This window comes from Sorex araneus, chromosome 3 (genome assembly GCF_027595985.1).
Source record: "Sorex araneus isolate mSorAra2 chromosome 3, mSorAra2.pri, whole genome shotgun sequence".
NCBI lineage: Eukaryota > Metazoa > Chordata > Mammalia > Eulipotyphla > Soricidae > Sorex > Sorex araneus.
Genome location: NC_073304.1, coordinates 85368359 through 85382230, shown reverse-complemented (window position 1 = coordinate 85382230; position 13872 = coordinate 85368359). Strand labels below are relative to the sequence as shown.

Genomic DNA, 13872 nt, shown 5'->3' with positions numbered 1-13872 from the left:
TGTACTATTAGCCGAGAACTGGTGGTTTTTAACTTTGTTCACTAGGGTGAGGGTTTGTATATAAGGCTTCTTCATTAAAAAGTTCCTCTGTTTACAGCTCTTTCTACATTGATTGTTTTCTCTGAAAGGAAGTAACTACCTGCATTCTTAGAGGATTGGGGAATTTTGTGTCATCTCCTTAAAAGTAAATACTTATGCTTATAATATTTAAAAAAATTTTGTATCAGAGATTGGTTTACCTATTTGTTTATTCCATCTTTTAAAAAAATATCACTGTAGAATCACAAATATGTTATGCTTCATGTGTGTGTGTGTGTGTGTGTGTGTGTGTGTGTGTGTGTGTGTGTGTGTGTCTGGGAAGTCAAACATGGTGGTTCTCAGGGCTTACTCCTGGCTCTGCGCTCAGAGATTACTCCTGGCAGGCTCAGGAGACCTTATGTGGTTGGCCACATGCAAGTCCAGCATCCTACCCAGTGTACTATTGCTCTAACCTTATACTTTGGATAATCTGGTGCCACTACATATTGTTGCTCTTTTTTTTTTCCCCTAGCTTTGGTCATTGGGAGGCTTTTTTTATCACTTTTTTTTAATGAATCACTGTGAGATACAGTTACAGACTTACAAACTCTCATGATTATGTTTCAGTCATACAGTGATTGAGCACTCATCCCTCCACCAGTGCCCATTCTCCATCACCAATGTTCCCAGTATCCCTCCTGCCACTCCGACCTCTTTCTATCCCCTCCCTTTATGGCAGGCACATTCTTTCTCTCTCTCTCTCTCTCTCTCTCTCTCTCTCTCTTTCTCATTTTGGGTGTTATAGTTTACAATACAGGTAATAAGAGATCAGGTCATCATTTTTGGTCCATAGTCTACTTTCAGCATGCATCTCCCATCCCGAGCTATCTCTCCAACCATCACTTACTTAGTGGTCTCTTCTCTATCCCAGCTGCCTTTCCCCCCAGCATGTGAGACTGGCTTCCAAGTCGTGGTGTGATCCCTCTGGCCCTTATCACTACTGTCCTTAGGTGTTAGTATCCTATTATGTTACTTTATTTTATTTTTTAATTACTTTTTATTTTTGGGTCACACCTGGCGATGCACAGGGGTTACTCCTGGCTCTGCACTCAGGAATCACCCCTGGCAGTGCTCAGGGGACCATATGGGATGCCAGGTCGGCCGCGTGCAAGGCAAACGCCCTACCTGCTGTGCGATTGCTCCAGTCCCTATGTTACTTTATTTTAAAATTTTTATTTTTTAAGAAGTTTATTGGATCACCGTGAGATACAGTTACAAACATGCATGATTATGTTTCAGTCAAACAATGCTCGAGCACCCATCCCTCACCAATGCACATTTTTCACCACCATTGTTCCCAGTGTCCCACCCACCATCCCCACCCACTGCACTCCCTGCCTTCCTTATCACTTTTTTTTTAATGAATCACTGTGAGATACAGTTACAGACTTACAAACTCTCATGATTATGTTTCAGTCATACAGTGATATGTACACTAAGAAGGTTCAATCCTTCTTAATCTCTCTAATTTTGGGCATTATGATTTGCAATACAGATACTAAGAGTTCATCGTGTTTGGTCCTTGGTCTACTTTCAGCAGACCCCTCCCATCCTGGGCGATCTCTCCAATCATCATTTACTCAGTGGTTCCTTTTGGCTTTTCCCCCCAGCAAGTGGGGCTGGCTTCCAAACCATGTTGTGATCCTCCTGGCCCTTATCTCTATTGTCCTTAGGTGTTAGTCTCATATTATGTTACTTTATATTCCACAAATGAGTGCAGTCATTCTATGTCTGTTCCTCTCTTTCTGACTCATTTCACTTAGCATGATACACTCCAAGGCAATCCACTTACATGCAAATTTCATGACTTCATCTTTTCTAACAGCTGCATAGTATTCCATTGTGTAGATGATGTAGCAAAGCTTCTTTAACCAGTCATCTGTTCTTGGGCACTCAGGTTTTTTTCCCCAGATTCTGGCTATTATAAACAGTGCTGCAATAAACATACAAGTGCTGATGTAATTTCTACTGTATTTTTTGCATCTCCAGGATATATTCCCAGAAGTGGTATTGCTGCTCAATTTCTAGTTTTTGTAGAAATGTCCATATTGTTTTCCAAAAAGGCTGGACCAGTCAGCATTCCCGCCAACAATGAATGAGAGTCCCTTTCTCCCTGCATCTGTGCCAGCACTGGTTGTTCTTGTCTTTTTGATGTGTGCCAGTTTCTGTGGTGTAAGATAATATCTCTTTGTTTTGATTTGCATCTCCCTGATTAGCAATGTAAAACCTTTTTTAAAATGTGTCTTTTGCTCATTTGAATTTCTTTTTTGAGAAAGTTTCTGTTCATTTCTTCTCCCCATTTTAATGGGGATTGGAGGTTTTTGAATGATTCCTGTGCCTCTTTGACATAACTACATCCTGGTTGTTGAGACTTACTTCTTTTCTTATTAAACATTCCCCCTTCCTGACCTTTGTTGCCATTGTTGTTGCAAAGACTGGGCATCATACTCATGTCCTTTTTTTTTTTTTCTGCTTTTATGGGTCATACTCAGCAATGCTCAGGGGTTATTCCTGGCTCTGCACTCAGGAATTACTCCTGGCGGTGCTCAGGGGACCATTGGGATGCTGGAAATAAAACCTGGGTTGACCGCATGCAAGGTAAATGCCCTACCTGCTGTGTTATTGCTCCAGCCCTGGGCTTCATACTTAACGTTGAGACCAAGAATTGGATGTTAGGTATATGCTTGTTGCTACTGATGAGGCAATGACTTGACTCTCAGAAAAGAGGGGATACTTTGTGGAAAATGGGAAAAACACAGAATTTATGTTTTTTACTAACTTGTTATATATCTACCTATAAATATTCCTATTTGTAACCATCTGCCATTCCATTAAGTTAAGCATGAATCCATACTGATCTTTTTGCGGGGAGGGGGTTTGAGCACGTGGTGTCTGGGTGGAACATGGGGCCTCCAAAGATAAGATATGTGCTCTTCCAGCCTTTGCAACTATTTCCCTGACCTTCACGGGGTCAGGGAAATAGTATAATACTTGCATAATACTTTTCCTTAAAAAAATTATACTTGGAGATTTTTCTTTCCATGCCGTCAAGGACTGTTTTTGAATTTATTTGATAATTCAAATTCCTGGTTATTTATTTTCCTGAGTTTGTGTTCTCTAGCTTGTTCAGTTAAATTAATTGGGATCAGTTTTTAATTTTTCAAGTGTACATATCAATCTACTAGGTATCTACTAGGACTGCCATAAAAAATACCACAGATTGGCTAGCTTAAAATCATAAATTTGTTTTCTCACAGTTCTGGAGTCGAGAAAACAAATATCAGGGTGCTGAGAAGTTCATTTCTGTGGGGTCTTTCTGATTTGTGGGTGTTTGCCTCTTGGAGCAACCTCACACGACCTTTTCACTGCGTGTTCGTGTGCGTGTGTGTGTGCGTGTGTGTGTGTGTGTGTGTGTGTGTTGTGTAGAGAGGAGAGGGAAAAGGAGAGAAAACATGAGTGCTTGAGGCTCTCTCTTTCTCCTAACACACAATCTACCTTGTTGCTTTGCAGCTGTCAGAAGCTCTGTGTGTGTGTGTGTGTGTGTGTGTGTGTGGTCTCTTCCCAGAATTTAGGTGTACAGAGAGGTACTTTCTTCCACCTCATTGGGGCTCTCTGGTCATTCCCTGGATTTCACTTCCAAGGGGATGAATGCCTGAAGTGGCCCGATTCCAGACTTATTTATTTATACAGTTTTGGGACCATGTGCTGTGAGGTGCAGGAGGCTCCTGCTGGTGTGCACATAGTGCTGGGGACCAGCCTCCAGGAATTTTGTATGCGAACACACGCTCCAGTCCTTTGAACTAGCTCTCAGCGTCACTTTAGACTCAAACACAAAGAATTCTCGAGTACCCTTTAACAGTATGCTTCAAGTGTTGGCAGTTTACCATGTTTTATTTCTCTTTTTGTCTTTGTCTTTCCCTATCCCTTGCCTCCCTCTTCACACAAAGACATAAACAAGTCAGGATCTTAGTATTGATTTACATGTTGTTATCTAATTTATAGATTTTGTTTATAATTTGCTAATTATCCTACTAAAATTCTAGCAAAAGAAAATCCCAGGTCATATATTGCTGTTAGCTGTTAGTTTCTCCCCATGGTGTATTCATATGTAAAAACCAGTAACAATGATGGGTCTCATTCCCCTGACCCTGAAGAGCCTCCAATGTGGCACCATTCAGAAGGATGAGTAAAGAGAGGCTGCTAAAATTTCAGTGATGGAGACATCACTGAAACCGCCCAAGAAAATCAATGATCAACAGGATGATGATGATGATGATGATGATGATATGTTTCTACTATTTTTTTTTTTATTTTGTGGCTCTGATATTTATGAAAGACAACAGGCCTGGTGTTTTGACTGTCCCTCAGCCAGAGCTTGTTTCTGTTCCTGGGTGATTAGGTTCAGGTTACATGTGTGGGCAGGAATTCCACATATGTGACACTGTGTTCTTTTCATGTATCATATCCGTCAGCTCCTGACATTGACGGTCTGGTTCCTGTGATGTTAGCTTTATTTGGTTGGGTGGTGCCTGCCAGTTATTCCACTGAAGGTGTTATTGCTGTTTTTCATTTTCTTTTTCTTATGTTTGGTGGGTGAGCGCACACCTGGCAGTGCGTAGGTGCTGCTCCCTGCTAAGTGCTCCAGGGTTGCTCCTGGAGGGCTCAGGAATTGAAATCAGGCTTTTTACATGCATAGCGTGTGCTCAGCTCTTTGAGCTCTCTCTCTGATCCCCTATTTTTCCTTTTGTATTGATGAAATTATTTTTGTGGGGAGGAATTCTGAGGCTATTATCCTATTATTTAAAATTTTACTTATTAGTTTTATCATCTATTGATGATTCTTGGGCTGGAGCAATAGCGCAGTGGGTAGGGCGTTTGCCTTGCATGCGGCCGACCTGGGTTTGATTCCTCCGCCCCTCTCAGAGAGCCTGGCATGCTACCGAGAGTATCTCACCCGCATGGCAGAGCCTGGCAAGCTACCCGTGGCATATTCGATATGGCAAAAACAGTAACAAGTCTCACGATGGAGACGTTACTGGTGCCTGCTCAAGCAAGTAGATGAGCAATGGGATGACAGTGATACAGTGATACAGTGATTGATGATTCTTACCTGAATCAAGTTTTCTTCTGGTGGCTTGATGTATACATATATATGCATATACATATATATATATATATATATATACATGTGTTTAATTTGAAAGAAAATTTTTGTAAAAAAGGGTTTTTGGAATTTAGAAAATACTCCTCCACTTCCACCAGGGTTGAGCTCTTGGAATTGAATGTCTGACTTAAAAAAACTATTTTTTATTTGCTTGTTTTTTAAATTTAGTGTTGGGGACCAAATCCAGGGCATCTAACACACAAAGGCATGTGTGTGCTCTTCTACTGAACCACATTCTCACCCATTCTTTTTTTTCCATCTTAAAGACTAGGTATCTGAAGTCTTCACCTTGAATATCTAAAAGAAAAATGTAGTTATCCGGTGTGCATATGCTCTGAGAATTGGAGTTTCTGGGAAGTTAATGTGACATTTTGGCACACTCCTGGCAAACTAGGTGGACCATATGGGTGCTTGGATTGAACCCTGTTTGGCTGTGTGCAAGGCATACTTACCCACTGTACTTTATCTCTGGCCACTAAAACTCAGAATTCTGGACTAATGATGTTTGTACTCTTAGTTTTATGAGGAGTCTTCATACTGTTTCCCATCGACATTAAAAGAGGATTATTTCTTCTGTCTTTACCAACACTTGTTTCTTGTCTCTTGATAATTATCATTCTCACAGGCATAAGGTGATATCTCTGTGGTTTTTGTGGTTTTTAGTTCTTCGATAATAAGTGATGATGGGCTTTTTTTTCATCTACCTGGTGGTCATATATATTTCTTCTTTGGTGAAATATCTATTCAGATACTCTGTCAAGTTTTTGAAATTTAGGTTGTCTTGTTGTTAAGTTATATGAGTTTTTTATGCATTTTTTAATATTGACTCTCTTGTCAGATGTACAATTTGTAAGTATCTTCTCCCACTCAAAGAGGTCACCTTTCTGCTTTGATGTTGCTTTCAACATAGAGCAGTGTTTTAGTTTTATATGTTCCCTGTGTTTGTTTTTGCATTTGTTCCTCTAGCATTAGAAAAGAATAGCCAAAGATATAATTAAGGCTATCAGGAAGTGACTTTGTATTAATAAATGTTGGGTGGAGGGGATTGAATGAGTATTACAGAGAATATTTGATCTTAGGTGCTTTTTTTTCTTTAAACAGTGACTCAGATAGATTATTCCTGATTTATTTGTATGCATTTCTTAGGGTTTTTTTCTTTAAACAGTGATTCAGGTAGATAATTCCTGATTTATTTGTATGTATTTCTGAACAAGTGATTTTTAAAAATTTACAGATTCTTCTGGTTATGACTACGAAGAGACCTTTTCCTCAGTATTTCACACACAGCTCCCTCCTGAAGAATATGAAAAGCATATTAGGAATGCTAATCCAGGTATGTTTAAATTTAAATTTATATGCTGTCATGAGACAGAGTGAATATTCACGGATGAAACAACTTAATCCAGAGGTATATGTAAATAGGTGGGATTCTCGATGAAATAAGATTGATCATTCTTGAGACTAGCTACTGAGGGGTGCTTATACCACCCTTCTACTTTTGTATCTTTGAAATTGTATAATGAGGAATAAAATAAAACCTGGCTGCAAGTAATGGAAACCTAACAAGAAGGAAAATATATGGTAAGAATGAAAGAAAGACAGCCTTCTTTGAGTTCCAAGGGAATATTCTGCGGTTAGGCACTGAGAGACTGAATCCTATATTCTTGACAAGAGACTGACTGACCCAACTTGGGCTCAGTGCTTACTTGTGTGCAGCCAACTCGGCCTCCCCAGCAAGGACTAGGGTCTGGGGGGGGCACCATGGCCCATCCTGCCGTGGCTCACCCCCCATGGAGAGGAGAAGGCATTTCTTAAGTCCCCATTCTGTCCAGATAACCCATTTCCCCACCTAACGTTTATTAAATTTATATTTTCAGGAAGCTGTTATAAATCCAGGCTTGAATCTTAAGTTGAGCTATTTTAATGTTGTATTAAGAATATATGAAACTTCCACAAAATAGTGTGTTGTTCCTTCGAGTTTGAATGAGAGTTTGGCCGGATAAAGTATTCTTGGTGAAGCGTTCATTTCACTGGGTTTGAAGGGAACACCTAGTAGAGAATGTTGGGAGGACCCACTCGGGTTGAAAGCTGCGTACCAAAAGTAGACTATAGACTGAACATAATGGCCACTCAATACCTCTATTGCAAACTACAAATTCAACAGGAGAGAGAACAAAAGGGAATGCCCTACTGCAGAGGCAGGGTGGGGTGGTAGGGGTTGGGGTGGGGGTGGTGGGAGGGATACTGGGAACATTGGTGGAGGATAATGGGCACTGGTGGAGGGATGTAAACCAAATACAAACATGAAAGTTCATAAGTTTGTAACTGTACCCCATGGTGATTCACTAATAAAAATTTAAAAAAAGAATATATGAAACTTCAACTGTACAAACTGTGATTGATTATGAGATAAAAGAAAACACTCACGTTTATTTATTTACTTATTTATTTTTGATTTTTTTGGGGGGTCACACCTGACCATTCTCAGGGCTTACTCCTGGCTCTGCACGCAGGAATCATTCCTGGTGGCGCTTGGAGAATGATATGGGATGCTGGGGATCAAACCCTAATCACCACGTGCAAGGCAAATGCCCTACCCTCCTTTTTAAAGGATAAATTTATTTGCCTAGAAACTTTGATTTTTCTGGAAAAGATTTCTAAATCGAGACCTTACCCTTTCCTTTATTTTTCATTTATTATAATCAAAATTTATTCTTATTGACTAAACTTGCATTGGATTTTTGATGATCAGGTAACATAACAGTTGATTAACTTCCTTGTTCTTTTATGTGTGTGTGGTTTTTTGAGTCACATCCAATAGTACTTAGGACTTACTCCTGGCTCTACACTCAGGGATCGCTCCTGGTGGGGCTTAGGGGACCTTATGGGGTGCTGGGGATCAAACCCAGGCTGTCTTCATGCAAGGTCAGTGCCCTGTGTGCTGGATTACTGCTCCTACCCACTTAGTTGTTTTTCTTATTGTGATAATTTCTCTTCTAAATAAAAGATGTCTTTTAAGTAAGCCTGGTCTGGATTGTGCTACTGACTGATTTGATCTTTTTGGACTTGATATTATTTATTATTTAAAAAAACTTCTTTATTCATAATGAGGGAACCACTTGATCTTGATTTATATGTCCCAAACTTGATTGTGGTGAAAACAGCTATATATCTGGGCCTGAATATCTCAGAGGTTGTCTTGTTTCTTTTCAAAGTTTGAGGAAAATGGATAAATTACAACAGGCTCTAAGAGCTTGTGTAAGTGGGATGTAGAACATAAAGGACACTTACCCCCGGATCTTGTATATAAAAAAAAAAAGGCAGCTATAAACAAAATATTCCTCATTCAGAAATAATGGCAGATTTTTCTTTTTATTCTTGTATAGAATCACCATGTGGAAAGTTACAAAGCTTTCAGGTTTAAGTCTCAGTTATACAATGCTCGAACACCCATCCCTTCACCAGTGCACATATTCCACCACCAAGAATCACAGTATACCTCCCCACTCCCCCCCACCTCCCCAGCCCCCCACCCCGCATGTGTAACTGGTAAATTTCACTTTACTTTCACTTTACTTTGATTACATTCAATATTTCAACAAAAAATTCACTATTATTGATTTGGAGTTTCTCCCCCCTAAAGTTGACCCGCTGAAAAGAAAGCATTTGATAATTTGTTTTCCATTGCTGAGAATGAAGAGATATGAGGTTGAGAGGCCACACTAGCAGCCACACGGGTTTGGATTTCTGTATTTTAGTAACTAAGTCCAGAGAAATATCTGCCAGAAATCGCAACATTGTAAGCTTGTACTTCTCAGCTATTTTATATTCCACATATTAGTGCAATCTTTCTATGTCTGTCTCTTTAATTCTGACTCATTTCACTCAACATGATACTTTCCATGTTGATCCACTTATATGCAAATTTCATGACTTCATGTTTTCTGACAGCTATGTAGTATTCCATTGTGTAGATATACCAGAGTTTCTTTAGCCAATCATCTGTTTTCAGGCACTCTGTTTTTTTCCATATTGTGGCTATTGTAAACAGTGCGTCAATGAACATGGAAATGCAGATGTCATCTCTACTATACCTTTTTGCCTCTCCGGGATATATTCCCAGGAGTGGTATTTCTGGGTCAAATGGGAGCTCAATTTCTAACTTTTTGAGAATCGTCCATATTGTTTTCCAAAAGGGCTGAACCAGTCGGCATTCCCACCAGCAGTGAAGGAGAGTCCCTTTCTCCCCACATCCACGCCAACACTGGTTGCTTTTGTTTATTGGGATGTGGGCCAGTCTCTGTGGTGTGAGATGATATCTCATGGTTGTTTTGATCTGCATCTCCCTGATGATTAGTGATGTTGAACATTTTCTCATGTGCCTCTGAGCCATTCGGATTTCTTCTTTGGGAAAGTTTCTGTTCATTTCATCACCCCAGTTTTTTGATCGGATTGGCAGTTTTCTTCTTGTGGAGTTCAACCAGTGCATTGTATATCCTTGTTATCAATCTTTGTCAGATGGGTACTGCCTAAATATCCTTTCCCATTCTGTAGATTGTCTTTGTATTTTGGTCACTGTTTCTTTTGAGTTGCAGAAGCTTCTTAGTTTGAGATAGTCCCATTTATTTATCTTTGTTTTCACTAGCTTAGCCAGTGGCGTGTCAGCTTTGAAGATACCTTTGGCTTCAATGTCGTGGAGGGTTTTGCCGACCTTGTTTTCAGTGTACCTTAGGGATTCTGGTCTGATGTTGAGGTCTTTAATCAATTTTGATCTGACTTTTGTACATGGTGATAGGTGGAGGTCTAAGCCCATTTTTTTTTGCATGTAGCCATCCAGTTTTGACAGAGATAATGGCAGATTAATAGAATACCAGGAAATGACTGGCCTTCACAAACTTAGAATGGTTTGTTTCATAGAAATACTAAGTGAAACATTTAAAAAATCTTCTTAATATGGAAGATTTCTCTTTTGCATGTATCACTTGAAATACTCTTCATATTTCCCATGACTCTAAAGGAATCATCAGCAAGAGAGTGAATAACAAAACTTTCTGACAACTTCATTGCAAATTATGGTAGCCAATTTCTCTTTTAAAATGGAATCTTGTAAGGTCAGGAAAAAAAGGGGGCCAGTAGGACTGGTCAATGGTTGGAAGCTTGCCACAAGTGTGTTGGGAGCGAAGGGCAGTTAGGATAGAGAAGGGACAAGTACAACAATAATAGTTGGAAATGATCATTTGGGGCAGGAGCTGAATGTTGAAAGTAGGTAAAGAAATATACCTTGTAACCTTTCAGTATCTGTATTGCAAACCATAATGTCCAAAAGGAGAGAGTGGTGTATAATCTCCAGGGCGGCTGTGGGAGGCCCTGGTGGCTCTCCCTCTCGCGGCCTGGGTTGGGTGGTCTCGGGCTGCTCCCCCACTGGGAGCGGCCCAGGTCATGGGGCAGATGGAGGAGGAAACGAGGGCCAAACCAGTGGGTTGATCAGTTGCCATTTATTCTATTCTCCCCACACGCCTGTTCCAGTCTCACTCAGCCCCCCATTCTAGTCTCACACTGCCCCTCATTCCTGTCTCCTGTCTGTCCCGCTCATCTCTCTGTGCTCCATCTTGCAGCCTGGGCTCTCTCCCTGTGCCTGCTCCTGTATCCTTCTTCACATTCTTATCCCTCTGTCCCCCTGCTAGTCTTTCCACGTTCCATCTTGCTGCCTGCTGCCCTGCTCTCTCTTTCTCTCTCTCTCTTTCTCTCTCTCTCTCTCTCCCTCATATCTCCCAACTCTCTTGTCTCTCCAACTCCCCAGCACTGGGGGTAGAAGCTACACCCAGTCCAGTAGCAAAATCAATAAACTAAACCGACCCGGGTTCGATTCCCAGCATCCCATATGGTCTTCTGAGCACTGCCAGGAGTGATTCCTGAGTGCAAAGCCAGGAGTACCCCTGAGCATCGTCGGGTATGACCCCCCCCCAAAAAAAAAAGCAAAAAAGAAAGCCCTTCCTGACCACCCATCAGGCTCAAGGGCAGAAACACCACATAGGGGTGTTCCTCTTCTCCTTAGTCCAGTAAACTAATTAACATCTTAATTAACACCTTAATTCTAGTTCTTAATATTAGGTATTTTATATGGACACAGTAAGATATACATTGAGGCTTGTAGGACGGCTCTCCTGGGAACATCTCACCATAGACTCAGACTACAGTGCTCAGGCCAGATTAATCTTTCCTAAATCTAGCAGGGTCTGAATCTAGTTATTGCTTTTTGGATCATGACAGCATTTGTCCATGACCAAGCTCCTAACTTATAGTTAAGCATTAGGTACTTTGGCCAGGCCCATTTTGATACCAGGGTAGCTCATAGTTCACTGCTTGCCCTGGGTCCATCCAGTCCCTCGTTGGGACTCTGCTTTTGGAATGGGAGAAGGAGAGGGAGAGGGAGAGGAAGTAGAAGAGGGAGAGGGAGAGGGAGGAGAGAGGAAAGCGTGGGCAGAGAGAGGAAAAATGCCTGCCATGGGGAGGTGTCTGGAGAGAAACTGGGGACGTTGATGATGGGAAATGTACACTGGTGAGGGATGGATGTTAAAATATTGTACGACTGAAATACAACCATGAACAACTTTGTAACCGTGTATCTCACTGTAATTCAATTGTAGCACTGTAGCACTATAGTCCTGTTGTTCATCGATTTGCTTGATTGGGCACCAGTAATGTCTCCATTGTGAGACTTGTTGTTAACTGTTTTTGGCATATCAAATACACCATGGGTAGCTTGTAAGGCTCTGCTGTGTAATTCAATTAATAAATAAATTTCAAAAATCTGGATCTCCATATATGTTTGGTTTCTGGATCTTCATAAAAAATTACAAAGTTTTAAAAAATGTGTTCTATTTCAACATCAGATGTTATATTACAACATCTGCTTAAAGTGAAGTTTTATCGTAATTGATGATTATATTTATAAAAATTTTGAACTTTCTTAATATTAGATTTTACCTACGGTGCGGCAAGGAATCAGTCATTGATCAAAGCAGGAAAGAAATCTTTCTCAGATACTGAAAAGATTGGGCTCAAAGGCAAAGACAGCCAGGATTTTATTAAGCGAAACATTGAGGTATGTGCTTAGAAATTCAGAAGCCAGAATGTGGGACCCAATTAGTTGCAGAAATGGAACTAGTTGTGCTTGGTTTTTAGCACAAAATGTTTTAGCATTCCCCCCCACCCAGGATATATGCATATGTAATTGAAACATTATATATAGCTGAAAGAAAAGTTTTATGGAAAAGTACTTTACTATTTTCTGTCTTGGTTGATGTTATCCTGTGCTGCCTTTTTCTTACAGTTCCAGTAGCAACTCCTAGTCATGAATCTTTTTCCTCCAATTTGAAAAAAACCTTATTTACATAAATAAATGTTATTGATTTTGGCAATGTTTTCTATATTACATAAGTAAAATTCTCATTTATAAAATAATAAGGCAGGGGCTGGAGCGATAGCACAGCAGGTACGGCGTTTGCCTTGCACGCGGCCAACCCTGGTTCAATTCCCAGCATCCCATATGGTCCCCTGAGCCCTGCCAGGAGTAATTTCTGAGTGTTGGAGAAACCATTTGCTCTGTTGCCCATTTTCCTTTTCCAGATTGCTTCCTTGCAGTCTGTCACTTGTCACTTGTCCTGGACCTTGATTAGTCCCCGCTTCAGGGCCTTGTCCTTGGTCTTCTAGTCCCTGCAGCCAGACCTGATCTATCTTTGGACTGACCCAAAATAACCAAGTGCCCTGGGGCTTCTGTATTAGATGAGAAGTGATTTAATTAATTTTCAGTAAGAAATGTAAGTGCAGTGGACAGAAGGGTCCTGGTAATTACTTAAGTATGCTGCATTAGTTGGTGGGAAGTATTAACAAGAGGAAAGATTTGAATATTATTTACAGTTCAAAACTGATATTTCCCCTATGATCAATGCAGCATTTCCAAACTCTTTTATGGATCAGCCTGCAACTGTCAGGGCTTTTAACTTAATTTTTATTATTTATTTATTTGTTAATTTTGGTTTAGCGCACATCCAGCAATGCTCAGGACTTACTCTTGGGTCTGCACTAAGGACTTACTCCTGGCAGTGTTCAGGAGACCACAAGGGTGTAGGAGATTGAACCCGGGTCAGTCACATGCAAGGCAAATGCCCTACTTGCTGTACTAGATCCTTGCCCCACCCCCACGGCCCCTCTGCCCCACTGTGCTACTGCTTTGACCCCAGGACTTTTGGTTTTTCTGTGCTCAGTATCCTTGTGGATACCTTCATCAGCTTGATTTGCCTCTTTAACTCATTGTGTGTTGGTTTATTGTTTAACTTTCCAAGAGACAACTATTCTATCATAGGTTTCCCCATTCTCTCTTTTCACAGCAGTAACTGATTCTCTAAACTCTTGACAATCTAGTTTTGATATTGAAATGTATTTTGATATGGGGATAGACATCACATAGGAATTGGTACAAAGATTCCTTCCAAACACCTCAGAAAGTATTTTTTGAATTGCTGTGTATTTCATATTGTCTATAACCTGTAAACTTTCTGTGTTTTATTCTTAAAATGAAATGTCTATTAAAATGGTCAATAGGAGGTGGGTAGGTGATTATAATAGGA

At 40.5% G+C, this 13872-nt stretch overlaps 1 protein-coding gene across 1 annotated transcript in view; it reads left to right on the top strand.

Moving 5' to 3' along the window:
• The window catches only part of FSIP1 (fibrous sheath interacting protein 1), a 215763-nt gene that overhangs the window by 31870 nt on the left and 170021 nt on the right, over positions 1-13872 (top strand). Inside the window, exons 6-7 of the mRNA XM_055130727.1 lie at positions 6477-6575; positions 12223-12347. Coding sequence (XP_054986702.1) covers positions 6477-6575; positions 12223-12347 — 224 coding nt within the window. The remainder of the gene's footprint in view (positions 1-6476; positions 6576-12222; positions 12348-13872) is intronic.